We start from the raw sequence: 27794 nt of genomic DNA on the forward strand, positions 1-27794 counted from the left end.
GCAAACCCTGATTAACCCTTCAACCTCCTTCAACCTTGATCACAGGAAACCGCTCTGTACATTGAGTGACTATTCTGAGTGTGGATGGGTTTCCTCAGATTGCACGGATCACTCAACGCTAGAGTACTAGCCGGTTATCATGTGTTCAGTGTTAGGAGGTTGATTAGTTAGCACTGCAGTATTCTAGCTTTCACGCTTTGGCTCCCCTTCCCTCCAATATTGATGAAGTTATCTCCTGCCCGGGCCAAAGTTCACTCTATCAACAAGCCAAGCTAGTCTAAGTTTTAAAGTCCATTTGAGAGCAGGAAGTCTGAAAAGCAGCAGGGAATCTCCACTGGCAGACTGGGCAGAAAAAGGTCTTTCTTTTTTTAACCTATTTATTCTTCTCTAAGACAGAACAATAGTTCTTGGTGCCTTTCCCCCCCCTAAATGCAGTCCTCTGGGATTTTGACATTTCCCTGCGGCACTTTGCTCGACATTTATGAAAAACAAGACGAGTTTTGTCCTTTCGGGGGTTTCCAGCACATGTAGTACAGAGAGAGAGAGACTCCAGTGTTGCTGTATTCTTCTGTGAAGACAAAGGCGGATGGAGGGTGGGCTAAAAATACCACAAGCACCACCAGTAGTGGGAGGAGTACCAGCTTCAGTTGAATCATTTATTCGAAAAACGCTTTTTAAGAAGCTCACTCGGATCTCCGGACGAAGTGGCTTAGCGGCGTGCGCGCTACCTGCGCCTTCTTCCAGGGAGGCAGAACGCCGCTGTGTTATTGAGTTATTACTGCTCAGCCCCTCCTGGTTCGCTTGAGGTTCTGTTTGCGCTGAAGAATGATTTGTTTTTATCGATGCAATCTGTCTGTGCTGGGACCCCCTGAGACTGAGTCAGCTCTGGAGCTGTTATGGAGCTGGGAGTGAGAGAGGGAGAGAGGGGGGGGGGGGAGAGAGAGAGAGAGAGAGAGTGAGTGGGTGGGTGAAAGAGAACTGGTGATAAAGAGAGAGAGAGAGAGAGAGAGAGAGGACTCTGAGCTCTGAGTCTATTGCTCTCTGGGCAGCGTTCCAGTGCAACGCTCTATCAGTCCCCCCCCCGGCCCCCGGCCCCCGCGCTCTCCTGCTCTGTGGGAGTCAGGGTCAGTCTGAACCAGCCTGTTAGTCCAGCAGCCCCTTCTCCTGGCTACAGCACCTCCCTCCCCCTCCTCCTCCTCCTCCTCCTCCTCACTACACTGTCTCCACCCCGTCTCCTGCTCCCTCCCGCCTCCCTCTCCAGGGAGGACCAGACCCAAAACGCCCGTCTCCCTGACTCCTCCCTCACCCCCCCGCCTCCGCGCCTCTCCTGGGGGCCTTCAACCCCCCGACACCACCGCCCCCTCACCTCACCTCACCGCTAGGGCTGTGGCCGTAGAGGGCTCTCGCCCAGGCAACCGCACCGACACCAGAATAGACGGGCCCTAATTTGCCGGGGTCCAAAGTGTGAGCCCCCCCCCCCCCCTCACGCTCACCCCACCCCCCCCCCCTCACGCTCACCCCCCCCCCCCCCTCATGCTCACCCCGGAGGGCAGCACAGCGTCAGGGAGCAGCAGTTTGGGTGTTTCTCACTCATTCTTGCAAATGGAGATTTAGCTCCTTCCTTTCTGTCCAGTAAGGCTGTGGAAGGCCACCCCCACCCCCCCCCCCCCCCGGGTCCAGTAAGGCTGTGGAAGGCCCCCCCCCCCCCCGGGTCCAGTAAGGCTGTGGAAGGCCACCCCCACCCCCCCCCCCCCCCGGGTCCAGTAAGGCTGTGGAAGGCCCCCCCCCCCCCCCGGGTCCAGTAAGGCTGTGGAAGGCCACCCCCACCCCCCCCCCCCCCCGGGTCCAGTAAGGCTGTGGAAGGCCCCCCCCCCCCCCGGGTCCAGTAAGGCTGTGGAAGACCCCCCCCCCCCCCGGGTCCAGTAAGGCTGTGGAAGACCCCCCCCCCCCCCGGGTCCAGTAAGGCTGTGGAAGACCCCCCCCCCCCCCGGGTCCAGTAAGGCTGTGGAAGGCCCCCCCCCCCCCCCCCCCCCCCCCCCGGCCCCGTGCAGCTCGCTGGACTCATTTATTTTTCTCCCGGTTTCACATTGAACCCAATATCAAATTTCCTTATTATCCCAATTAAATCATGTTCGCTGCTCGTGCGTGAAGCCTTAATTTTCCGTGCAATGTTCGTCATGACCTCATCCAACCCCCCCCCCCCCACCCCCACCCCCCTTAAGATCCAGACACAAGGCTGGAAGCGTAGCGTGTTGTGTTGGACTGTGAGCCATGCCTGACCCCCCGTCCCCCCCTGTAGAAGACCCTGCGGGCCATGCTGGTGTACACGCCCTGCCACTCGGCGTCCGAGCGCTCGCGGCTGCAGCAGCTGCTGCGCCCCGTGGTCGAGACCATCCTGGTCAAGTGCGCCGACGCCAACAGGTAAGAACACTCGACCGGGACAGAGGCCGCGTGTAGCTACTGCCCTCTGCTGGGGAGGGGAAGGTACAGCAGGCACTTGGAAGAAGGCATCTGCGCAGAGTTGATTTTGTTTACATGTATTTATTTCTGTGGTCAGATGTGCTCAAATGATTAAATTATTTTTTATTTCAAAAATTCCAAATTAAAAAATGTCAATTCCATGGAGTCTTAGTTGTCTGTGCTGCTTCCTCAGTCGTACCAGCCAGCTGTCTGTGTCCACCCTGCTGGAGCTGTGTAAAGGCCAAGTGGGAGAGTTGGCTGTAGGCAGAGAGATCCTCAAAGCAGGTAAAGAACTACAAGTCCCTTCCTCCCCTCTTGTCATTAACTTTCACCATACTAGCAGTTCAGACCTGGAAACTCTCCATTCATTACTCGTCACAATTCCTCCATTCAAAACCATTCAACTTGCAACCAGACAGTTCATCTTTTGACTTTTAAAATCCCTTCCCACGTTCTCGTTAAACACCTGCTGCTCTCCTCCCGCTAGGCTCCATTGGCGTCGGCGGCGTGGACTACGTGCTGAACTGCATCCTGGGCCCTCAGACGGAGGCCAACAACTGGCAGGCCCTGCTGGGCCGGCTGTGTCTGATCGACAGGCTCCTGCTGGAGTTCCCCGCAGACTTCTACCCACACATCGTCTCCGGAGGAGGGGGCGACGGCCACCAGTCCCAGACCCTGGTGGACAGGTATGGGGGGGGGGGGGGGGCTCTCTTTCTGGTTGCAGTTTGTCCTCTGATAAGTTAGGACTTCCTGTTTTCTGGACACGCAGAACAGAAATGAATTCAAGTTTCAGTTTTTTCACGATGTCCATGTTGTGAAGATTGTTCCCAGCTGTAGGCTGTAGTCAGGGTGACTGGGTCAGGCCACGAGCCGAGCCGACGCGGTGAGATGGAACACCTTCAGTTTCCTTTTGCCTGCCTGCCGTAGCAGCTGATTCTACGACGGCAAAACCCCCTGTTTCACGTAGTGGCTACAAGGTCTCGGAGACGCTTCGCTCGGCTGTTTGCCTAACGATTTTAGCCGCTACGGCGATAGCGTCATAGCAGATCTATTTCAGATGATAGCGTCATAGCAGATCTATTTCAGATGATAGCGTCATAGCAGATCTATTTCAGATCATAGCGTCATAGCAGATCTATTTCAGATGATAGCGTCATAGCAGATCTATTTCAGATGATAGCGTCATAGCAGATCTATTTCAGATGATAGCATCATAGCAGATCTATTTCAGATGATGGCGTCATAGCAGATCTATTTCCGGCCAGCGTAGAGGTCCTGAAAACCGTGGTTGCTTAGAGCCCCTATTGAATAGACTACAGGAGGCAGAGCAGCAACGGCCTTGCAAATGTGGTCTCATAGTTTAGTGTGGATGTATACTTTGACCCCCCCCCCCCCCCCCCCCCCCTCCTTCTCCGAGAGCTTTGACCCCTCACAGCAGCCTTGGCCCTGAAGGCCCTGACGGCCATGACCACACCCCGTCACTCTGCATGCTGGGAAAGCTAAGGCCACCGTATTATGAGACTACACAGCGCTGTCCCTAATTATGCAAGCACTGTAAAGACAGTTCACCCTTACGTGGTAGCTGCTCAATAGATGCCACAATTTGTTCTGTGGATTTTATGCGGCGACGCTGCAGAAACAGTTGAACAAGAAAGCCAATATAGCTTTTTTTTTTACGATCATTTCCACCTTGGAATGGACAGGTCAGGGTTAGGGTTAGGGTTAGGGTTACCCAATGACAGGTCTCCCGGGAAAAGTCAATGTTTAATTTCAGTGAATTTCAATATATATGAAGGACATGTGCAGAGATAAAATGGACGCCCCCCCCCCTCTCCCTCTCTCTCTCTCTCTGTCTCTCTCTCTCTCTCTCTCTCTCTCTCTCTGTCTCCCTCTCTCTCTCTCTCTCTCCTCCAGGTACCAGAAGCTGCTGCCTCTCCTCAGCTTCGCCCTGCAGTCCATCGACAACTCCCACTCCATGGTGGGGAAGCTTTCCCGCCGCGTCTTCCTGAGCGCCGCCCGCATGGTGGCGCGCGTGCCGCACGTCTTCGTCAAGCTCCTGGACATGCTCAGCGTCACCAGCTCCACCCACTACGCCCGCATGCGGCGCCGCCTCCTCGCCATCGCCGAGGAGATGGACATCCTGGACGCCATCAACCTGGGCCTGGAGAGCGCGGAGAGCTCGGAGCGAGGCGAGGCCGCCGCCTTCCCGGAGCCCCTGGCGCCGCAGAACTCGCCCGGCGCCACCGAGACCACCACGTCGCCGGCGCACACGCTCCAGCTGACGGCCGGGAAGGGGCGCGGCTTCGCTGGGAGGGCCGGGGCGAGCCTGGAGGACATAACAGAGCGTCTGAAGGCGATGTCCGCCGCCGGCCACCACAATATGGCTGGCGCCGCCGCCGCGTGTGTCGGAGTCCCGGCCGATCACCCAAAGCCCCCCGTTCAAGCCCGCAGCAGGCCTCTCAGCCAATGCCTGAACTCTCCTTCCTCCTCCTCGTCCAATCAGACCCTCCCCTCCGCCTCCCACCCACCCCCCTGCTTCCCCGGGCCCGACGGCGGCCACAAGGCCCGGCCTCCGAGCTTCATCCCCAGCAAGCTGGCCTCCGCCTCCGGCTCCGCCCCCTCCTGCTCCGCCCCCTCCTGCTCCTCCTCCCCGGGGGCCACGCGCCGGTTCCCCCAGCAGAAGAGCTCCGGCAAGGACCCGGACAAGCAGCTGCCCTCCCCAGGCTTCACGCAGGCCCGGCCCCTCCCCTCCAGCCAGATCCACAGACCAAAGCCCTCCCGGCCCGCCCTCAACCCCGCCTCCTCCTCCTCCGAGGGGGCCAAGGGCCTCTGTGGCCCGCCCGCCTCCGCCGCCTCCAAGCGGGGCCTGAAGCTGGACCTGCACGGAGGGGCGGAAGGACCGGACCTGGCCATGGGGGGCGCCACCACGCTCATCCCCAGCGAGGACACCTGCTTCACGCCCGTGGAGGACAAGTTCCGCGGCCTGGACGCCTCGGCAGAGCTCAACTCCTCCATGGAGGACCTGCTGGAGGCGTCCATGCCCGCCGCCGGCGACGCCACCGTCACCTTCCGCTCGGAGGTGGCCGTGCTGTCCCCAGAGAGGACGGACGGGCCGGGCCAGGGCACCTACAAGGAGGACGTGACGCAGCACCAGAAGTGCAAGGAGAAGATGGAGGCGGAGGAGGAGGAGGCGCTGGCGGTCGTGATGGCCATGTCCGAGTCGCAGGATGCGCTGCCCATCATCCCCCAGCTGCAGGTGGACAAGGACGAAGACGTCATCATCATCCAGGTGGACGTGAGTAGCAGAGCCCTTGAACTAGAGGAAGTGTGGCTGTTGATTATGTTGTCAGTAGTTAGGGGGTCTTCGGGCTCATAGACACGGTAACACCTCAGCTCTCGTTCTCAACCCAGAACTCGCGTTGTGGCGACGGTGGAAGTTCGCGTGCGGCAGAAACGGACGGCGGAGTGACGTGTTTGCGCTCTTTCCCCCCCCACAGACCCCAGAGACTCTGCCTGGCCATACCAAAGCGAAGCAGCCCTACCGGGAGGGGGCGGAGTGGCTGAAGGGGCAGCAGATCGGCCTGGGGGCTTTCTCCTCCTGCTACCAGGCCCAGGACGTGGGCACCGGCACCCTCATGGCCGTCAAACAGGTGAGGAACAATCTCCCAGGCTTCACCCGTCCGGTGGGCCCCCCTGCGCCGTCGCTCTGGGGATGTAGGATCATCAGCCTGTATCTCATCCCCTCGCCCCCCAACCAGACCTCGATGGCCAATCACCCTCTTCCGAGTGTGTGTGTGTGTGTGTGTGTGTGACAGAGAGACGGAGTGTGAGTGTGTGTGTGTGACAGAGACGGAGTGTGAGTGTGTGTGTGTGACAGAGAGACGGAGTGTGTGTGTGTGTTTGTGTGTGTGACAGAGTGTGTGTGTGTGTGTGTGTGACAGAGAGACGGAGTGTGTGTGTGTGTGTGTGTGTGTGTGTGTGACAGAGAGACGGAGTGTGTGTGTGTGTTTGTGTGTGTGACAGTGTGTGTGTGTGTGTGACAGAGAGACGGAGTGTGTGTGTGTGTGTGTGTGTGTGTGTGTGTGTGTGTGTGTGACAGAGAGACGGAGTGTGTGTGTGTGACACAGAGAGACGGAGTGTGTGTGTGTGTGTGTGTGACAGAGAGACGGAGTGTGTGTGTGTGACACAGAGAGACGGAGTGTGTGTGTGTGTGTGTGTGTGACAGAGAGACGGAGTGTGTGTGTGTGTGTGTGTGTGTGTGTGTGTGTGTGTGTGTGTGTGTGTGTGTGTGTGTGTGTGTGTGACAGAGAGACGGAGTGTGTGTGTGTGTGTGTGTGTGTGTGTGTGTGTGTGTGTGTGTGTGTGTGTGTGAGACAGAGAGACGGAGTGTGTGTGTGTGTGTGTGTGTGTGAGACAGAGAGACGGAGTGTGCGCATGTGTCCCTCGCTGAGTGCGTCTCCCCTCTGTCCCCCTGCAGGTGACGTACGTGCGCAACACGTCCTCGGAGCAGGAGGAGGTGGTGGAGGCCCTGAGGGAGGAGATCCGGATGATGAGCCACCTCAACCACCCCAACATCATCCGCATGCTGGGCGCCACCTGCGAGAAGAACAACTACAACCTCTTCGTGGAGTGGATGGCGGGTGAGGCTTCGGCTTGAGGGGCTCGATATCCACAACACTGCTTTGATCCAGACTATACTACACTAACCCTAACCCTATACTACACTAACCCTATACTACACTACACTAACCCTAACCCTATACTACACTACACTACACTACACTACACTAACCCTAACCCTATACTATACTAACCCTATACTACACTAACACTAACCCTATACTATACTAACACTAACCCTAACCCTATACTACACTACACTACCCCTAACCCTCCATACGGCTGCCCGTTCAGGCTTTCCTTCTCTGTAGGAATGTATTCAACTTAAACAGTATGACACTTAAAAATCTGGGACATAATGACATAGAGAAGTCATACTGTATATCTTGTAATACTGTATATCTAGTAATACTGTATATCTAGTCAAGTATTGACTAGTAATTGCATTCTGTGAAGGAAGGAACTTCAAACAACAACAAAACGTTGTACCACCAAGCCTTGTTCTTTAGATTCAAGGTTGAATATCGAACCTTCAGCCGAACCCCACAACTCAACCCATTGGTCGGTTCTCTGTCCAGGTGGCAGCGTGTCTCACCTGCTGAACAAGTACGGGGCCTTCAAGGAGGCCGTGATCATCAACTACTCAGAGCAGCTGCTGCGCGGCCTGGCCTACCTCCACGAGAACCAGATCATCCACCGAGACATCAAAGGTGAAAGCCAGCGTCACTGCAACTCCACTACATACGCACGCACACACACACACACACACACACACACACACACACACACACATACCCTTGCCCGTCCTGAGGCACACAGGAGAGCTACTGTGGTGCCTCTCACAGGGCTCAGGGATGAGGCAGATTGGCCTTTCTATTTACTAGCCAGGACACACACACACACACACACACACATGCGCACCTTCATGGGATATTTTGAGGGGTTTTTGAGTAACTAGCTCTGGGCACCTGACACAAACGCACATAGATGCACTGCGCCCCTCACCATGATCATCCTCTCTTGCTGTAGCATTCAGTAACCCCCCCCCCCCTCCTCCTAGGTGCCAACCTGCTCATTGATAGCACGGGGCAGAGGCTGCGGATAGCAGACTTTGGGGCAGCTGCCAGGCTGGCGTCCAAGGGCACGGGCGCCGGGGAGTTCCAGGGCCAGCTCCTGGGAACCATCGCCTTCATGGCTCCCGAGGTAGGTGTGAGAGAGAGAGAGAGAGAGAGAGAGAGAGAGAGAGAGAGAGAGAGAGGCAGATTAACTCTTAACTCTGCTCTGTTCATTGTCTATGAGCAAACCCCCCACAGAAAGGACCAAACGGCCCCCATTGTTTTGTGATGTGCTGTATGACTGGAGGCCATTGTTGGAAGAGGACATACTGGATTGTACACAATCGCCTCCTTGTGGTTTGAATGGATAAATGATAGAGAAGCCAAGGATGTCACTCGTCCTGCAATCCGGTGGATTAGATCAGGAAGTGGTGGAGTTTGAGTTTAGACAGCTACACATCACAGCTCTACAGACGGAAATTACTCCCGAGACTGGAATCTTGCCTTCCCCCCTCCTAATTCAGGGTGGCATTTTAAATGTCACTGGCTTCTGACAAAGCTTTTTTTGTGGTGAAATCCAGCCGCCTTTATGCTGGGCATTGAGTCACGTGTGGCGCTTTGGGAACTGACTGAAGTGGATTTAGATTTCTCAGTAACTCCAAATGAAAGAAAATTGTAATCCCTTTTGAGAGGCGCCACAATGGCCGCTGGCCCTTAATGCCTTGTTATTGTGGTGGCCAACCTTGTTTAATTAGGAGGGAGTTCAGCTGCCAGGGGCCTCCTCCAGCAGCAGCCTGGCTCATTATCAGACCTCTCTCATGATCTCTCTCTCCCTCTCATTCTGCCTCTCTTTCTCTCTCTCTCCCTCTCTTCCTCTGCCTCTCTCTCTCTTTCTCTCTCTCCCGCTCTCTTTCTCTGCCTCTCTTTCTCTCCCTCTCTCTCTTCCTCTGCCTCTCTTTCTCTCTCTCCCGCTCTCTTTCTCTGCATCTCTTTCTCTCCCTCTCTCTCTTCCTCTGCCTCTCTCTCTCTTTCTCTCTTTCTCCCTCTCTTCCTCTGCCTCTCTCTCTCTCTCTCTCTCTCTTTCTCTCTCCCGCTCTCTTTCTCTGCCTCTCTTTCTCTCCCTCTCTCTCTTCCTCTGCCTCTCTCTCTCTTTCTCTCTCTCCCGCTCTTCCTCTGCCTCTCTCTCTCTTTCTCTCTTTCCCTCTCTCTTTCTCTGCCGCTCTCTTTTTCTCTCTTCCTTCCTCTCTCTCTACTCTCTCCCCCATAGAGGCTGCTGCTGTAGAGTCCTTCTCTCTCAAACCCATATGCAGGTTCAGGGTTGTGTAGAGTCCTTCTCTCTCAAACCCATATGCAGGTTCAGGGTTGTGTAGAGTCCTTCTCTCTCAGTTCAAACCCATATGCAGGTTCAGGGTTCAGGGGAGGCGTGGGTTTACGTGGTGGAATTCCCAGGCATTATCCCAGTGAAGTTGTTTGGCATTCTTTTGTGTGTGTGTGTGTGTGTGTGTGTGTGTGTGTGTGTGTGTGTGTGTGTGTGTGTGTGTGTGTGTGTGTGTGTGTGTGTGTGTGTGTGTGTGTGTGTGTGTGTGTGTGTGTGTGTGTGTGTGTGTGTGTGTGTGTGATTGAAATTGATAGAATATTACTGTATTTTACTCAGGAAACACATAACCCTCACCGGTTATAGTTACTGTTAGTTATCTTAGTGGTGATTCCATTGTGTTGACTGTTTTTATGTAATTTTTATTTAACCTTTTTACTAGGTGAGCCCATGAAACAAACCAGGTCTAACCTGCAATGGTGCCCAAAACAAAGCATAAACAAAATATAAATTATACATTAAAAAATTGCAAGGACAGCATCCATTTACACATTAAAATTTATAAAACATCATCCATTTACACATAAAAATTTATAAAACATCATCCATTTACACATTAAAATTGATAAAACGAATGAAACTGATAACTGATAAACAATCTTATTTTAAAGCATGCACAAACCTCAGCCTCAATTTCATTTAACATACATTAGGACCCCACTTATCCGAACCACAAAACCTCAAGTGGAAACCAAAATTTCCACTTGAGTGCATGCTTTGATCAAATACAGTAGCCTATTTTATTCTCAAATGAGGCCTACGCTGCATCGATAGGCTACTGTATTCGCAGAACAACATGGTATAGCCTAAAAACAACCCAACATTAGAACAATTAGAGCAAATGATAATCAAGAAATAAATAAATTAAATGACAGACAAGTTGTCGTGTCTTAGGCTATTGTAGCCTAAAAGAAAGTCTCTAAAACAACCGATGTAGGCTAACGTGGCCTAGGCTGTAGGCTATTATTTAACAAATACAGTAGGTCTAGTAGGCTAATCTACATGCTTACAACACGTCTGTGTTCCTGAGGTCCATTAACTGGGAACGAAAAATGACTCGATGCTCCTCTGCTTCAGGTTGCTGACGCGCTTTCTGGCTACCAAGGAATGCAGCTCTCGCGCAGCAGACTCGTTTGCGTTTTGCGCTCGACATTAAAGTAACAAAGAAATTAAATGTGACAGTAGGTTACAGCCTACAGGCAACTAAAGGTCTACATACAGTTCTGTTTTTATTCACAGTAGGGTACAGTACTGTAATGAAAATCCCACCAGTAACCAGATAGCAGGCAAAAAAAAAAAAAAACGTTTTTTAAGCCTGTCCGGTAGACCGGGAGGTTCGGATCTCTAAAGTTCGGATGAGTGGGGTCCTACTGTATTTCTAAAACTTCCCAAGGAGACTGGAGACGTCCAGTTTGATCGTATCTTGAAACTCATTCCAAGCTCTAGAGGAACAGTAACTAAAACTAAAAGGTTGTGATTTGAGGCCCTGAAGAGCTGGTGTGTTGTGTTGTGTGTTGTGTTGTGTAGGTGTTGCGGGGCCAGCAGTATGGCCGTAGCTGTGACGTGTGTATATTGTGTGTTGTGTGTTGTGTTGTGTAGGTGTTGCGGGGCCAGCAGTATGGCCGTAGCTGTGACGTGTGTATATTGTGTGTTGTGTGTTGTGTTGTGTAGGTGTTGCGGGGCCAGCAGTATGGCCGTAGCTGTGACGTGTGGAGCGTGGGATGTGCCATCATCGAGATGTCCTGCGCCAAGCCCCCCTGGAATGCAGAGAAGCACTCCAACCACCTGGCCCTCATCTTCAAGGTACTGTGTTGCTATGAGGAAGAGAGATGTGGCATGATGTTGCATGTCAATTCTGTATCTTCCAGTCCTGAAACGCACTGTAACTTTACATTCCCATGTTTTCAAAGCAATTTTCTGAAATTGAATTGTTTGAGCATTACGAGTCAGTGGTCCCCATCGGCACGCTCTGGAACAACCACCATGAGGGAGCTCTCATTCAGCACCATACTCTGTTTATTAGTATAATTGGAAATCCATGTTTCTGATTGAGTGCCTCTAGTGGCTGTTATAAATCCCTTTGTCTGTAATGACTCTTCCTTCCCTCTCTCCATCCTCCAGATCGCGAGCGCCACCACGGCTCCCTCCATCCCCCCCCAGCTGTCCCCGGGCCTGAGGGACGTCACCCTGCGATGTCTGGAGCTGCAGCCCACCGACAGACCCCCCTCCAGGGAACTCCTCAAGCACCCCGTCTACCGCCTCAGCTGGTAGCCCCCACACCTTACCCACCCCTCCAAATCGTCCGCACGGAAATACTACTGAAGGCCCAGCCAGCCTGCCCTCCTCACTGCTACCGACCAGTCCTCACCTCCCTCCCCACAGGATCCTCCCTGTTCAAATGTGGACGGGTCCCCCCTCTCCCTCACCATGGTCGCAAACTGCTGTACCTTCGCACAAAATGCAAAAAAGCAAGTTGCAAAAGCTCTACTACAAAAACGGTGCCTTCTCCGAAGTGCCATGTCGGTATACTGTAGTCTGTCATTGATCTGTTTATCGAGGTTCTGTTTCAGTAAGAAAATGGTTCCTTCAGCACTTTTGTAGCCATTTTGCATCGCTGCGAAGGTTTGGAGAAATTATTTACATTTGAATCCCTGTGAAAAAAAATATCATTAAAACAGCAAACGGAAGACAATGGTTTATATCACTGTTATGTTAAGTCTGCACCTGAATTTAAGACTTTTTTTGTTTTTATCCTATGTGTAGAAGGCAGGCAGAATGAAAAGTTATTTGTTGTAATTGGTTGATTTTTTGTGCATACTGCTTTTCTACACAGATGCCTTTTAAAGATGTGCATTTTACTGTCGGGCCATAAAGCTTAGTTGAATAATCATTAAGATGACTTAAGTGTTTCAGGGAACGGTGATATATCTAAGAAATGTTGCTACTTTGGCTAGCATAACGCTGAATGTGAATGCTTGTAATGCCGGTATTTGTCTCAATTGTTTTTGGAGTTTTTTTAAGAGATGAAAAATCCCACTCTATGAAGTGATTATATAAATAATAAGTTTCTTAGCTTTTTGGGTGTTACTGTCTTTCAAAGCTATCCCTAGAGATTTGTTGAGTATCAACGTAAGGTTTCGGAAAAGCGTTTTAATGTCAGGCACCACCATAAAAATAACGTGTGGGCCTTGTACCCCTCGCTGTTACATTTGAGCCATGTGCATTGCGCATATTTTATTTTTCTGTCTATTTTTCACCGATGAGCCCTCAAAATGAAGCTGTGTCCTTACATTCAAAAACCGCTATGTTCATTATTGATCTACCATTCTTATGGTGCTGTTCCTTGTAGAATGTTATGCTCCTAATCAACTTGTGATCTGAGAACTATTTTTGGATTTATGTTATGAGAATTTGTGTACATCTGAGGTTTTCTCTTCTATTTTCCATTGAGGATTTTCTATATAATGAATATAAATGCTGGTGGAGGGAAATCATGGCAGACCTTTCTGCTTGTAAACATTTTTTAAATCAACTCATCTCTTTTTTTGATTAGAATTTGCAAGCATGTTCCTAAATTGTGTTACTTGTATGAACTATAACTCTTCAAGTGTTGTTGTTCTGGTTGTAATCAGTTAAGAAAGTAAAAGGATGATAATTATGACAAAGATTGATCTCCAAATTTAACCTTATAAAATACAGAATATGCCTTTGATTGCTACTTATTTGGAATCCCTTGAGACTAATCACGGCAAGGGTTGAGACAATTTCTAAATATTTTTAAAGATAAAATTAGTTTATTTAATGAAAAATCCTATTTCTTTATATGGAGTACAAGCCGATCAAGCTTGAAGAGTTAAATGTAAATAAATGTGAAGTTTGGTAGCTAAATTTATTGTACTTGACTGTATTTTTATACTACACTATTTTCCATAAAATACTTTTTTTTTGTTTTTTTTTTGTTCCTGCTTCGGGTTATTTTTCTTATCTTACTTCTCGATGTCTTTTTAAAAGCTTTAAGATTATGCACTCTGTCTTTTTTATACTGGAAGATAAATCAGATTCTGTCAAATTCATAAAAGCTAATCAGTATTACTTCAATTTGTAATGTCGATAATTCTTACCAATCTCAATGCCTTCTGAATCCTTCTATATCCACCTGTGTCTCAACCAGCTTGCTGGTCTATGTGTTTTATTTTCTTATTTTATGCTGATGTGATGTACTCTTATGTCCTTTTTGGATCTGAGCTGGACTGAAATTGTGTGAAATTGTAACCGTTTCTCGTGTCACTTGGTGGTACTTTTTTATTTGTAAAGAACGTCTATTGCTGTTTTATTCCAGTCTCTACTACCTCAGGTGTCCTATAGAGTCTCTTCTACCAAAGTTCACTTTCTCAATATATAAATATATATTCTTTTTTGACTATTATTTGTTATTGATCTCTTCTTCAAAGATTTCCAGGGCTTAAGGGCTAACTTATATTAGCACCTTTATCGTGCAAATAAACTCATGAAATCTCTGGGCTAAGACAACTGAAATTGGCTTAAGCTATATCCTGTAAATTAAAATATATCAAGATATTTTAATTATGAAAATTTTTACCCCATTTGAAGCATTTTATAGTATAAATTTGACTTATTTTGGTGTTTTGTCTTTATAGTAAATAAACAAAAAATTGGGAAAAGGTTTTCGTTCTGTCATTTTGTCAACACATTTTTACATTTTCTTATCGAGTGCAGGAGCATTGGGTTCAAGTACTTTGCTCAAGGGCACATTGATGTATTTTTCATGTTGGATATTTTAACCAGCAACCTCTTGGTTATTGGCCTAACACTTAACTGCATACCTACCTGCTGGCTGCTGCCCACTCGGAATACAATTAAAAATATTACATCTATAATTCACTTAACTGAAAAATAATTTCGTATAACATTTGTAGAAAACTCTTACTTTCAGACTTTGGCTGATATCTAATGTAACACTGCCTTTTAGGTGATGTATTTGGGCCCACAAAAAGACCTCCTGGCAACATGTATGAAATATGGAATGGTAGGCTATGCAAAAAAAAATCCTGATTCAAGCCATTTTTGATACTTTAGAAGGCTTTTATTTTGAAATGGCACATCAGAATCTCGTAAAACTCCACGAGTCAGACCAGGAGGGGGTCTACTACCACTGTGTAGCATAGAACCCGTGGCATCTTGGGTAGTTTTCTTTTAATCCTGATTTAATCATGTTTAATCAAAAACCACATGATTTACACCTGCCAAACCTGTGCTAGATTATCAAGTAGACATCAGGGGGTCATTATAATGCAGTTTCAGATTTGTGAAACCTTTATGCTATTTGTGAAAGCCAAAAAAAGGGCGATTTCACTCTTTTTTCTCGATATAGACCACATTAGACCAGGTCCAGATCAAAAACCACATGACTTACACCTGTCAAACCTGTACTAGATTATCAAGTAGACATCAGGGGCTTATTATAATGCAGTTTTAGATTTGTGAAAACGTTGTCCTATTTGTGAAAGCAAGAAAAATGGCGATTTCACTCTTTTTCTCCATTTAGACCATTAGACCAGGTCCAGATCATAATATAGTACAGGTTTGACGAGTGTAAGTCATGTGGTTTTTGATCTGGACCTGGTCTAATGTGGTCTAAATGGAGAAAAAAGAGTGAAATCTTCTTTTTCTGGCTTTCACAAATAGGATAAAGGTTTCACAAATCTGAAACTGCATTATAATGAGCCCCTGATGTCTACTTGATAATATAGTACAGGTTTTACCGGTGTAATTCATGTGGTTTTTGATCTAGACGCGATCTAATGTGGCGTCATGGTATTTTTAAGGTGGACTGGAAAATTCCCATTGGTAAACTGCGAGTCATTAGACAACTTCATCGTGCCGCGAATCGGACCCGTGTTTGACCGTGAATGTCAAACGAATATCGCGAATATCAAACGTCATGCTATCTTTACCGCGGTGCCTGGACTACTGCAACTCCCTCCTCGCTGGGGCCCCGGGATCAGCCATTAAACCCCTAGAACTTGTCCAGAAAGCTGTAGCTCGTCTGGTGTTCAACCACCCCAAGTTCTCCCACACAACTTCCCTCCTCCGTTCCCTACACTGGCTCCCTGTAGCGGCTCGCATCCAGTTAAAAACTCTGGCGCTAACCTACAGGGCAATGAAAGGAACAGCCCCCCAAACCCTACACCCCCTCCCGACCCCTAGCCTACTCCGAGGCCCCTGCGGTCGATCGACCTGGTCACGGCTTTTCTCTGTCCTGACCCCACGGTCACGGCTCTTCTCTGTCCTGGTCACGGCTCTTCTCTGTCCTGACCCCACGGTCATGGCTCTTCTCTGTCCTGGTCAGGGCTCTTCTCTGTCCTGGCCCCATGGTCAGGGCTCTTCTCTGTCCTGGTCAGGGCTCTTCTCTGTCCTGGTCAGGGCTCTTCTCTGTCCTGGTCAGGGCTCTTCTCTGTCCTGTCCCCACGGTCACGGCTCTTCTCTGTCCTGGTCAGGGCTTTTCTCTGTCCTGTCCCCACGGTCACGGCTCTTCTCTGTCCTGGTCAGGGCTCTTCTCTGTCCTGGCCCCACGGTCAGGGCTCTTCTCTGTCCTGTCCCCACGGTCACGGCTCTTCTCTGTCCTGACCCCACGGTCACGGCTCTTCTCTGTCCTGACCCCACGGTCAGGGCTCTTCTCTGTCCTGGCACCGCAGTGGTGGAACGAACTGCCCACTGACGTCAGGACAGCAGAGTCACTGCCCATCTTTCGTCGCAGGCTCAAAACTCATCTCTTCAAAAAGGACTAGCCTACAACAATCCTCCCTCCTAAGCACTTATTGTATTTTAGATTGCTATTCTTGCACTTTGCCTTCAGCACTCTTAAGTCACTTGTTTTAGAAAGAAGATGCACTTGTGAGTTCTGGCAAGTAGGCTAGTAGTAGCCTACATTGGCTTTTCCTACGTTAAATTTAATTATTGTTAGTCGCTTTCGATAAAAGCGTCTGCTAAATGACTGTAATGTAATGTAATAAACTTTCTATTCTATTATCATAGCCACTGGGTGTCCCAAGAAAGTAGACACAAGGGGTGAGTTCAATCTGAAAACTATGTAGGCTACCCTTTTGCGTAGGTTTTCAGGTTGAACGACATGTTTTCTGCTCGAAATGGTGTGAAATGGTGTGAAATGGTGTGAAATGGTGTGAAATGGTGTGCCTGGGCTTTGAGGGAGGTTTGGTGGGTGTATCAGAGGTGTTGTCCAATCAGCAGACTGATGTATAAACCCAACCATATCTTCTCAGCTGCCATAGGTGCAATGCTTGCGTAACACATAGGATGTTCGATGTACAGTAACCTGCACGTTTTTGCTTGCACGGGTTCAAATCCGATTTAACTCAAACTGGGAGATTATATAATCATCTGCTTGTCAGTCATACATGATAGTTTCCACCACTCATGGAAAACTACTCAGGTAGTAGTTGAGAGTATCCTACTCAACATGGAATTTTTTGAGAATATCATGACCTCTTGATTGGCAAATCTTAGCACTTCAAAACTGCTGAAATTGGGATTCAGTTTTTAATATAGCCTTTATCACACATGTCAAATATGGAAAATTTAAGTTAATATTTCACAATATTAACAATATTATCCAGATCATGAATAACAAAACACCACAGCAAGGCATGAATGCATCAGAGAACTAACCGCGAGCTCTATGTGCAATTCACATTTCAGCACTTTGAGATTGTCTTATAGTGAAAAGTGCTTTATGAATAAAATAGGCTATTATTCATTATTTACCCCCCCCCCCCTACGAATGCATCAATTACACAAAAATTACAATATATAAAGGTATGTCCCTATAGGCAGCCCATATGGAGAGTCATGCTGTATCAACACGGACACACAACCCAGCACAGAACACCTGACCTGTCGTTGTCAAGGAGACCCTTCGGCTTCCTCTTGGATTCGAGAGCGAGGCGCTGCTACCTCGCGAGGAGTCACAAGTGTTCCCTGATTGGTCAGTTCTCTCTCACCATACACCGTCGCTCTCACACCATTGGACCGCTCAGACTGCTGTGCGCATGGTCTCTCTTTCCTGATCACTGATTGGCTTGCAACTTTAAAGGGATGGGCCACCATGAAACTTCAGAACTCTGGGTCAGTTGTGATTGGCCCTGCAGCGGCCCTGGGAGAACAGGGTGTCCTCAGGTAGAGTTTTGTGATCATATATAATAGACAGGGTTGGGGCTGTTAGAGGCTGTTAGAGGCTGTTTTGCTCTTGAAGTCACTATCGCAGCATCACGCGTGGGATTTAGGGGACAGATATTCAGTTGATTTGCTTACTTTTCACGGTGAGTAGCTAAACCTACAGGTTTCATTAAAATATGAAATGGATGTTTTCTGTAATACTCAATGAAGGGGAATGTGAAGAGGTTCAAGAAGAGGTATGAGGCTATTATGATCAATATTTTAGAGGTTTTACTGAATTTTCAGAATGTCACAATAAAGGTTATGAAGGCTGCACTAAGGTGGTCTGAGTGGACTATCCCACTATACTATGCGTAGTCATCATTCAAACGTATTGATGCATGCTCTGCAAAGTTTAGAATACATTGTACAATGTGGATGCTCATAGTGTTAAACGTTAGCTAGAAATCAATATGACTTGTTGAATATGCTACAGATGAAAGTAGTGCTTAAATAGTTTGTAGGCTAAATAATCCTCCACACAGTCCTGGAGCCTGTTTGATAGTGTGTTAGCCTACTAACCCATAGTGTTGCAAAGTAGACTAATAGTCATTAGAACAATTTTGCCCCGTGTTAACAAATTAGAAAAAATAATCAGTAGCCTAGAATCGGTAGCTACAACATGTAATCTGAGACCCATAACATGGTAATGTGAGTACATAACACTGTAACAACGACAAATGTTCTCAGTTGTTTCATTGCGGTTTGGGCGGAAGCTGGTCCGTCTGCTCTCTGGTCCGTCTGTGCCTAGGCATCCATGGTCTGATCTAGCTAGCAGCTACTAGCATCTGAGGACATACACTATCATTGTGTCAGAACTTTATGATTGTCAGGTAAGATGAGACCTATTTTCGATAGTTGTCTTATATTATTGATTTACTAATGGATGTCGAATTCCTAAAAAATAACCATCTACAGTAACGTTACCCAGCGGTAGTCTGGCTCATTCAGGCTCATTGAGCTGAACACGCCCGTGATGCCTGATGATCAGATAACATGATAACATGTCCATTATGATCAGATAACATGTCCATTACCTATAGGGTTATAACTCCTAACCCTAACATGTCCATTACCGATGTTTAGCTACTGAAGAGGAGGAGGCTAACAGAGCAGTGCTAGCTCAGTGAAGAGGAGGAGGCTAACAGGCTAACAGAGCTGTAATGCTATCGTGGAGCGAGGATGACGGCTAACCTTAGCGAGTCATAACCCTAACCCTAGTCATAACCCTAACCCTAGTCATAACCCTAACCCTAGTCATAACCCTAACCCTAGTCATAACCCTAACCCTAGTCATAACCCTAACCCTAGTCATAACCAGCTAGCATAGCTGCAGTATAGCTTCGTCAACCGCAAGCAAGCCTCTGCGTCATTTCTCCCGGGTCATATGTTTCTACCCTTTGCTCATAATCATATGTTCTGATTAGGAAGCTGATCTAACGCTGGCTTTATCACAATACTATCTGTTCATTCCTTCTGGCTGGACTCCAGTATCAGCAGGCTTATCGACCACTCATTTCAGAGGGAATAGATTCACTGGAGAGGCTCTTTGATCTGGGCAGCTTGTAACTAGGGGAAAGGGCACCATTACCAACCCCGTGACCTTTACTCTACTTAACGTTTAATCTAATTACAGACAAGCAATCCTTGCGAGTTGGTTTCCTGGGCTTATGTGGGCATTTGCAAAGACGATGAACATTTGAATGCCCTCCAAAACCGGCAGAACAGGTTCAAGCTCTGTACATTGGGAATTGCCTGCTGGCTTCCTTTTAGAACATTAGCTGACAGTGGCAAAGGTATAACACAATTGAAGAGTCACTATTTAACATTAGGTAAATGGCGAAACCTGAGTGGATACTACTGAAAGAACATTTTCGTCCACGCTAAGCCTATGACAGTCTTGTTACATCTTTGTAACGTGGATGTAGAAATTAACCCTTTTTAAAATCATCGCTGTCCTCCTTGCGTTGTCCTTCTCCCAGCCCTAACACAATGCCTGGATCAGTCCCAGCCAACGGCCTGGCCACATGGCCCGAAGACGTGGGCATCATCGCCATGGAGATCTACTTCCCCTCCCAGTACGTGGACCAGGCGGAGCTGGAGCAGTTTGATGGCGTGTCCGCCGGCAAGTACACGGTGGGCCTGGGCCAGGCGCGCATGGGCTTCTGCTCGGACCGCGAGGACATCAACTCCCTGTGCCTGACGGTTGTGCAGCGGCTGATGGAGAGGAACCGCCTGTCCTACGACAGCGTCGGCCGCCTGGAGGTCGGCACCGAGACCATCATCGACAAGTCCAAGTCTGTCAAGACGGTCCTCATGCAGCTGTTTGAGGAGTCGGGCAACACAGACGTGGAGGGCATCGACACCACCAACGCCTGCTACGGGGGCACGGCCGCCCTCTTCAACGCCGTCAACTGGGTGGAGTCCAGCTCCTGGGATGGTAAGAGACGTTCCCCCAACGACCTGCCGAACCGAAAGTCCACCGTGTGGATAAAGTGTTTATCACTGAATTATTTATGCATTGTTTCTACCCAGGTTATGGATAGAATACCCACTTGGACTGTGGTCAGTATTTTGTAATAATCAGTTTGCTCACATGATTCTCTTACAACACAGGCCGCTATGCTTTGGTGGTGGCTGGAGACATTGCTGTCTATGCTACCGGAGGTGCCCGGCCAACAGGGGGCGCTGGTGCAATCGCCATGTTGGTCGGCCCCAACGCTCCATTGTGTTTCGACAGGGGTAGGTCAATAATCCACAGCTCTGTTTGGAATGCACGCTTTGACACACACAGGCCCATCTTGGCTGACCTGTTTACAGATTAGATTCCTCTGTTGTTGTTTATCTAGCAAACTGGGACAGTGTCAGCTCAACAGTACACGATCACACTGACACAGCGCCTCTGTTTACATTTGGACCGTCACACGTCGATGACCCAGCCAGTACATTTCCATCATGTAGCCGACCAGGTCTATGTCTGAATGGGTTTGATGCTAACTTGTGGCTAAGGGTACGTTTGTGAACTTGCAGGTCTGCGGGGAACACACATGCAGCACGCCTACGACTTCTACAAGCCAGATATGGTGTCAGAATATCCTGTTGTGGATGGCAAGCTGTCCATCGAGTGCTACCTGAGTGCATTGGACCGCTGTTACTCTGTGTACCGCAACAAGATCCACGCTCAGTGGCAAAGAGGTGAGGAACGGGTTCAGAGAGCGGTTATTGGAGATACTGTTTTATTTAGTGCTTATTGTTTTAAACAGACACAAGCCTTCAGTGCCTCAACCACACCCTGGAAACAGGCCTTGTTCAATCCACACACACTGTGGAGGGATGATGTCTAAGTAGCTAAGTGGGCTTAGAATGTACCCTGGGGATCTACAGTATAGACATGGTCTAAGAGGTTCACAGGAGTTCATGTCATGGCCATAGCTGCGCCACACATATGCAGCACTTGAACAAATAGGTTTAGTCAAATTGGCTTGCAGTAAAAAAAAAAAAAGGCAACCAAGGCAATCTTGACTGTCGTGTAAAAGATAAAAACCCTTTATTCCATGACTAATGCAAATCTTAAACACACACCTACGCCTTGCAGCACACAGGCCTTCATCAGGGCGACTGATGGTGTGTAGTTGGCATCATGTTGTGTTCACGTGTTTTCATGTTTGAAAAAAAAAAGTCAAATGTTGTTTCCAGAGGGTTTGGAGAAGCGTTTCAGTCTAGAGGACTTTGGCTACATGGTCTTCCACTCTCCCTACTGCAAGCTGGTGCAGAAGTCCTTCGCCCGGCTCCTGCTCAACGACTTCCTGAGTCACCCGAACCCTAACATGGAGTCAGGAACATTCAGTGGCTTGGAGGCGTTCAGGTTAGCACTTTAGCCACTTTGCTGCCATGTCTTATTGAACAAACTATTTTGATGGATAATAAAGTCAATATTTTCAATTGTGTATTAAGATTCAAATTACACAATTATAATAAGTATACTTACCCCTTTAATAACCCTTGCCTGCGCTGACATCTGTGTTATGATTTGTGGCTATAAAAAAGTGAAACACACACAATGAAAAGCTCAAATACAAGGCTGTTTTAGTTTTTTGGGAATATGCCAACTGCTCTTTCTGACCCACAGGGAGGTGAAGCCCGAGGAGACCTACTTTGACCGGGACGTGGAGAAGGCTTTCATGAAGGCCAGCACAGAACTGTTTGGGCAGAAGACCAAGGCCTCCCTCCTCGTCTCCAGCCAGAACGGGAACATGTACACCCCCTCGGTGTACGGATGCCTTGCCTCAGTCCTCGCACAGTAAGTCTGCTCTGAATCACTGGAGTAGTGGTTCAATCTGACCACATGGATATTGGGTTTACTAAAGTATTATTATTTGGGAGCAAAAGGTAATGTAATGTGACTGTTACCTGCTATTAGTTCAATTAGATCTGAGTTTTAGGTTTGCAGACTGCAAGTGAGGCTAGCTATGAATTATTGCTATGCTATGAACTTGTTGGTACAGTACCAGTATAGCCAGTCTGTAATACATAAGACTCGTAAGATTCAACTTATAGTGTTCACCTTATTGAAGCTCACTGAGGCCTGCCAGTAGTACGTACATATTATGCAAAAGTATGAATATCTGTTCCCCGGCAGACATACAGCTCAGCAGCTGGCTGGTCAGAGAATCGGACTGTTCTCCTACGGGTCCGGCTTCGCCGCCACACTCTACTCAATCAGCGTAACACAGGACGCCACACCAGGTGAGTTGTTACCCAGGGGTTTTTGCTAGCCATAAAAACATTTGTATCAGTGCACACTGCTCCAGAAGGCCAACACCGCATTGTGACGGCTGCTTCGAGCATAACTTCACTACTTAACACTTCTGTATTGTCTGGTGATTGGTATCCTAGGCTCAGTGTTAGATGCGCTGTTGTCCAGCCTGTGTGACCTGAAGACCAGACTGGACTCTAGGAGGAAGGTGTCTCCTGCTGTGTTTGCTGAGAACATGAAGCTGAGGGAAGAGACTCACCATCTAGGTAGGTTCACAACGCCTCCTCTGAATGTGCACATGTAGTATATTCATCATTATTTTGAATGGCATTTCATCATGCTGTGTTCAGGTGTGAAATTCAATAACAAATCAAAATGCGCAGAGACATTAAAACCTTTGATTTGTATCCAAAAACCCCCAAAAAACTAAGACCACCCTCTTGACCTGGAGTCCTATCAGTGACAATGTAATTCTATATATTTGTATTATTTGATACTTAAGAGTCTTAGACTTCCACATCTACAGTAGTGTAGTAAATCATTTCCTTCTTCCTCCCTTGTCCTCTGCAGCCAGCTATGTTCCCCAGGGCTCTGTGGACGAGCTGTTCCCCGGGACCTGGTACCTGACCCGCGTGGACGACAAGCACCGCAGGGAGTACGCCAGACACTCCCTCAACCACCACCTTCCCCTGGAGGCCGGCTTGGTCCACTCCACCACAGCAACAGAGGTATTGCAACCGCTTTATTTTCTTCTCAGGCAGCATTATTCATGGAAATTGGATACAGCATTCGCCTCTATGGTACTAATCATGTGGATGGACAAGGGTAAATGTCCCCTGAAATCTGACCCTTGAGGACAGTAGTATCTGTTGGTCTACTCACCTGGTTAACACTTTCGGACACCATAACAACAGGGTGATTCATGACTTGCATGTACTTCAGGAAGCATTTCTCTTTAGAAAGAACTTTTCAGTTTTCATGTCAAGTTTAAGTGTAGTGAAGGAGAAAATTGCGTAACAAGCTTTTATTTCCTCTCTGTTCCCAGCAACACATCCCCAGCCCTGCAAAAAAGATGCCCCGTATCCCCGGCACTACCGCCGGCCCCGAGGGCGTGGCCATCACCAATGGGGACCACTAAGCCTCATCTATGTGAGGTATACTCTATGTAGGCCAACACACACGATGGAACATCAACATGGAATCTTGGGAAAACCTCTGTACTAAGTGTAGAGATGCGCCCTTCTGCACCTTCTCTGATACCCGTCTCCGACTTCCCTGAACGCTGCGTCACGTCTAGCTACTGAATCGCCATATTGTAGAATTCATCCATCTGTCATTGTTCAAGCATGTTTTGCGGGACTGTTAGAATGTGTTCAGTAGGAGGAGTGGTGGAAAGGCGCTGGTATCGGTCTTGGCTGCAGACACTCCTAAAACAAACCATATTCCTCAAGATTAAGTTGTGTGTTGTGATTAGTTCTGTTTTGTGGAATATTGCCCAGTTTTCCTCAAAGGTTTGGGTCAAATATTGGATCTTGAGTGATAGTGCAACAATTGCAGTACACTTACAAAAGTCATTAATTTATTTTCTTTTGTTTTAATCTATATTTGAAAACATACTTTAAACTTGTATGAATGCTTTATTTTCCCTGTACCCTAATTCCCTATATATCCCCTAATATATCATCAAACTATCATTGAATTCTGCACTGAAATGAAAAAATTGACCCAGTTATTTTAAAAAAAGAAGAAGAGGAAAGGTAGTGTACAAAGGAAAGGTACAGAGGGTGGACATCTGTGAACCACACTACCGTTGTATCTAACTTCTATCTTCCCTCGGGGGCAGCCCCAACAGGAGGAGGACATGGAGATCTTCACAAATTTGTCAGTGGTCCTTTTGATGATAAAAAGAGATGTGGGCCTCAGGTCTGAGAGTTTATTGATCAAATGCTGCTACTGTTGCAACCCGCTGTAATATGTCTGTCTGTGGATGGGAGCTAAACTCTTACAGTACGCTTAACTGTGCTGTGAAGAATACCTCACTTTGCTGTGTAGGGATTTACACAAAGAGCCTGTCGTTTATTTCTCTGAGGGCTTGTCCTTTTACAACACTATGACCAAATATCAGGGTAGGTCAGAGGTGTTTTGAGTTTACTCACTGCCACAGCTTAAATCATGCAATCAGTGTTTACCTTGAATCCACATGCATTACTAGGAGTGAATTGAATTAATTGAATTGATGAATTATTGAAACGGATCAAATTCTAGAACTTTCATTCTGGGCAATGCTCTGAAAGTCTATATTGTAAAATACCATTTCTGTTTGAGCTAGTTTCTCTTGTGGGAAGTGTTGAACGTTTCAGCTTGTGCTGAAAAAGCAAGCAGAAATGGTGAACCTAGACATAGTTTGACAATTTGTCTGATAATTGTTTTGAATATTTCTTTTGTTTTGTATTTGGGACATAGAACAGTATTCAAAGTAAATTCTGAGCAGTCTGAATAAAACTAGCTCAATTTCCTGTAGACTTGTCTAGCCCAAGGTTCATACATAAGTTGACACAAACCCATATGCAATTCTTGTTTGTGTGTTATTGTTTTTTTGTTTTGTTTGTTTTTTACTGTGACAACTTTGCCAGCCTGGCTTTAGCAACCATCCCATGTCTTGTTAGTGATCCCCTTGCCTTTGGTTGTGCCAATCTGCTAACGTGAGAGCAGAGCCCTGCTCGTGATGGTCACACCTGCAGGTGTGTTTTGAAGAGGTTGACACCCAGATGCTGATTGTGCCTCTCTGTGAACTGCAGTACTACACAGTAGGATGGCCTTTCTATTGTATGTCAGTCTGAGCGGATGGACAAGGGCGAAAGGGCAAGCGTGATATTTTAGGTCGGGCATATTCTTAGGGCCTTCATTTTTAAAGGGCTTACAGCGAGTACGAGTTCCGGTATGTTCTTATGAGATGTGAGTCAGGTTTTTATGTTGTGATATCTATATAAGAGAGCAATGTTCTGTCCTTCCTGGAAGATTGGAGAGACCAGATGCTGTCCTGACGGGGCTGTGTTCCCTTCAAGGTCTTTTGTGTTTCTTTCAAAAACCTTTTTTTTCTTTTTTTTTTTATATAAATAATTAATAACACTGACAGGGATTACAGTAGAAATTGTAAAAGAAACCAAATCTTGACACAAGCAGAAAATGCTCAGGCAGAAAAATCTGCAAACATCAGCCTTAAAGGAGCAGAGTGGAGCATACTTCTCTTTCTCTGACCGTTTTTGCATTTCCTCAGAAGCGATAGCCAATGGTCTGCTGTTGAGAAAGGGGCTCAGAGGAATAGGCACTTTCTGTCATCTGACTGATTGCTCAAGCCTTACAACAAGCATGTACTAAATGATGAAAAAAAACGATACTAATAATGTACAGATATTATTCTTTTTTAATTATACAGCCAAGATAAGTTGTCTCTGAGGTTATCTGTATGGCTGATGTTTACATGACGTTTCTCTGAGATTAGATAACTTTACCAATTTTTGGTGAGTAATGTACAGGACTAACTGTAAGATTATTTATATTTGTAGATATAAACAAATTTGTGTCTTATTGAGTGTCTCTTATAGAAACAATCTGTATAGAGATGTCTATAACAATGTAAGTAATAACAATGTAAGTAGAGATGTATTAAGAGATCAATTGAAGAATAAATATCTGTTCATTTAAAGATGTGTTATTCCTGTTTCTTTTAAGGTATAACTCTTCACACATTAAAAGGTTCTCAGTGGTCACGTGATGATGAATTACAATCAGGTAGGTTTTCACACATACAGGGAATTTGCTTTGGACTGTAGGTGTATAACAATAAATAAACAAGGTGCAAGGACAAGCAGTAGATGTATAATAATAAACAAGGACCCTACCCCGGGTCCGTATCCTCTTCCTACCCCCACCCTACCCCTGACCCCTGCCTCTACCTGGACCCAGGCACACTCACACACACACAGACATACACCAGTCCTGGGCTCAGATCCCCCTCCCCTCACCCTACCCCTGACCCCTGACCCCTGCCTCTACCTGGACCCATGCACACACACACATACACCAGTCCTGGGCTCAGATCCCCTTCCCCTCACCCTAACCCGGGTCCGTATCCTTTTCCTACCCCCCACCCTACCCAAACCCCTGCCTCTATCTGTGCCCAGGCACATTCATGCACTCACAGACATACACCAATGTTTGCCATGTCTATCCTATGATGTTATTAGCCTCTCTTACTCTGAAAATGTAATTGAATGTTATTTATTGCTCTGTAAATGTTCTTAGCCGGTAGACAAACATACTCCTGGAGCTTGCTCGATCGCCTCGTTGAGAGGGGTCAGGGAAGAATTTTTACAGCTCACTTATCTGGCCCCCGAGTGATTACTGTTTTTTTGCTTCCCTCTGGAATATGTAGGGGTGGGACGTATGCCCACCTCCCTTGTTCTCTGTAAAGCGCATTGTGTTGCCTCTGGGTATGAAATGCGCTATACAAATAAAGCTTTGATTGATTGATTGATTGATTGATTGAAGACAGGACAGAGTGACACATGCACATCCATAAACCCCAAAATACAGGACAGCGCCGCTGAAGTCCACAACCGTCTCCACTGACACGTTAGTGGCACCACATGGTGGATGTGGACATTTACATCATTGAGCAATAGAGTGATATACAGTATCTGCCTTCATATCTCAATTAGATATTTCACTTATTGTCAACTGTGGCACTATTGTCTCATTCATATAGAAAAGAAAGTGAAATACTATTTACAGTGAACGTCAGCCTACTGCTTTTCTGGCTCGAATTATTACTTAATATGTTAATGTTGGCTATTATATCTAGTCTCTCTTCTGTAGTTATTAACCTTCTGCTGAGCAGTGTCGTAGTCAGTGGACAGCAGAGGTCAGTAGGCTACAATTGTTCCACCATTTTACTAAGGAATTGGATACATCTTGACCATCGTAGTAGCACCGGTATACCGCATGATGTCAGCAATTCATCATTTGAGTAGAGATGTGTCTGAAAGTCAAATGGACTGCGGATGGTCATTGAGAAAACGGGTTAGCCCATTGTTCAAAAAGTATTATGATCGAACTGCGAAGCCTTTTCCTTGCCTGTTTAATAAAGACGCAAATTTTAATTTTATTTCTGCCTTTCCCTCATCCCGTTTTGTATATTGCCTTATCATAAAATTAATTGAATGTCAGTCTTTGCATAGTGTTGGCTTTATGGAGCGCGGTTATCCTAAATTAT

The 27794-nt window shown here is 47.3% G+C and overlaps 2 protein-coding genes across 3 annotated transcripts in view; both read left to right on the forward strand.

Annotated features, from left to right (window-relative positions):
* map3k1 (mitogen-activated protein kinase kinase kinase 1, E3 ubiquitin protein ligase) overlaps positions 1–14171 on the forward strand; it is a gene marked incomplete at its 5' end in the record, with an annotated part of 46004 nt that extends 31833 nt beyond the window's left edge. The window contains 10 exons of the mRNA XM_084442179.1: positions 2300–2421; positions 2654–2745; positions 2948–3146; positions 4375–5755; positions 5958–6110; positions 6938–7100; positions 7659–7790; positions 8141–8283; positions 11182–11313; positions 11632–14171. Of these exons, the coding sequence (XP_084298305.1) occupies positions 2300–2421; positions 2654–2745; positions 2948–3146; positions 4375–5755; positions 5958–6110; positions 6938–7100; positions 7659–7790; positions 8141–8283; positions 11182–11313; positions 11632–11781 (2667 nt within the window). The 3' untranslated portion in view covers positions 11782–14171. The remainder of the gene's footprint in view (positions 1–2299; positions 2422–2653; positions 2746–2947; positions 3147–4374; positions 5756–5957; positions 6111–6937; positions 7101–7658; positions 7791–8140; positions 8284–11181; positions 11314–11631) is intronic.
* Positions 14172–17765: 3594 nt separating this feature from the next.
* On the forward strand, positions 17766–26161 carry hmgcs1 (3-hydroxy-3-methylglutaryl-CoA synthase 1 (soluble)). Of its 2 annotated transcripts, none has more exons than XM_084441695.1 (10): positions 17766–17867; positions 19746–20203; positions 20380–20505; positions 20794–20958; positions 21460–21628; positions 21893–22063; positions 22403–22509; positions 22660–22785; positions 23090–23247; positions 23565–26161. In XM_084441695.1, exons 2-10 carry the CDS (start codon positions 19756–19758, stop codon positions 23655–23657), a joined length of 1563 nt encoding a protein of 520 aa, XP_084297821.1. In that variant the 5' UTR covers positions 17766–17867; positions 19746–19755; the 3' UTR covers positions 23658–26161. The 2 variants fall into 2 exon arrangements, with proteins under 2 accessions (XP_084297821.1, XP_084297820.1); XM_084441694.1 differs by lacking the exon at positions 17766–17867 and adding an exon at positions 18512–18596.
* Positions 26162–27794: the final 1633 nt, after the last annotated feature.

Source organism: Borostomias antarcticus, assembly GCF_949987555.1.
Source record: "Borostomias antarcticus genome assembly, chromosome: 8".
NCBI lineage: Eukaryota > Metazoa > Chordata > Actinopteri > Stomiiformes > Stomiidae > Borostomias > Borostomias antarcticus.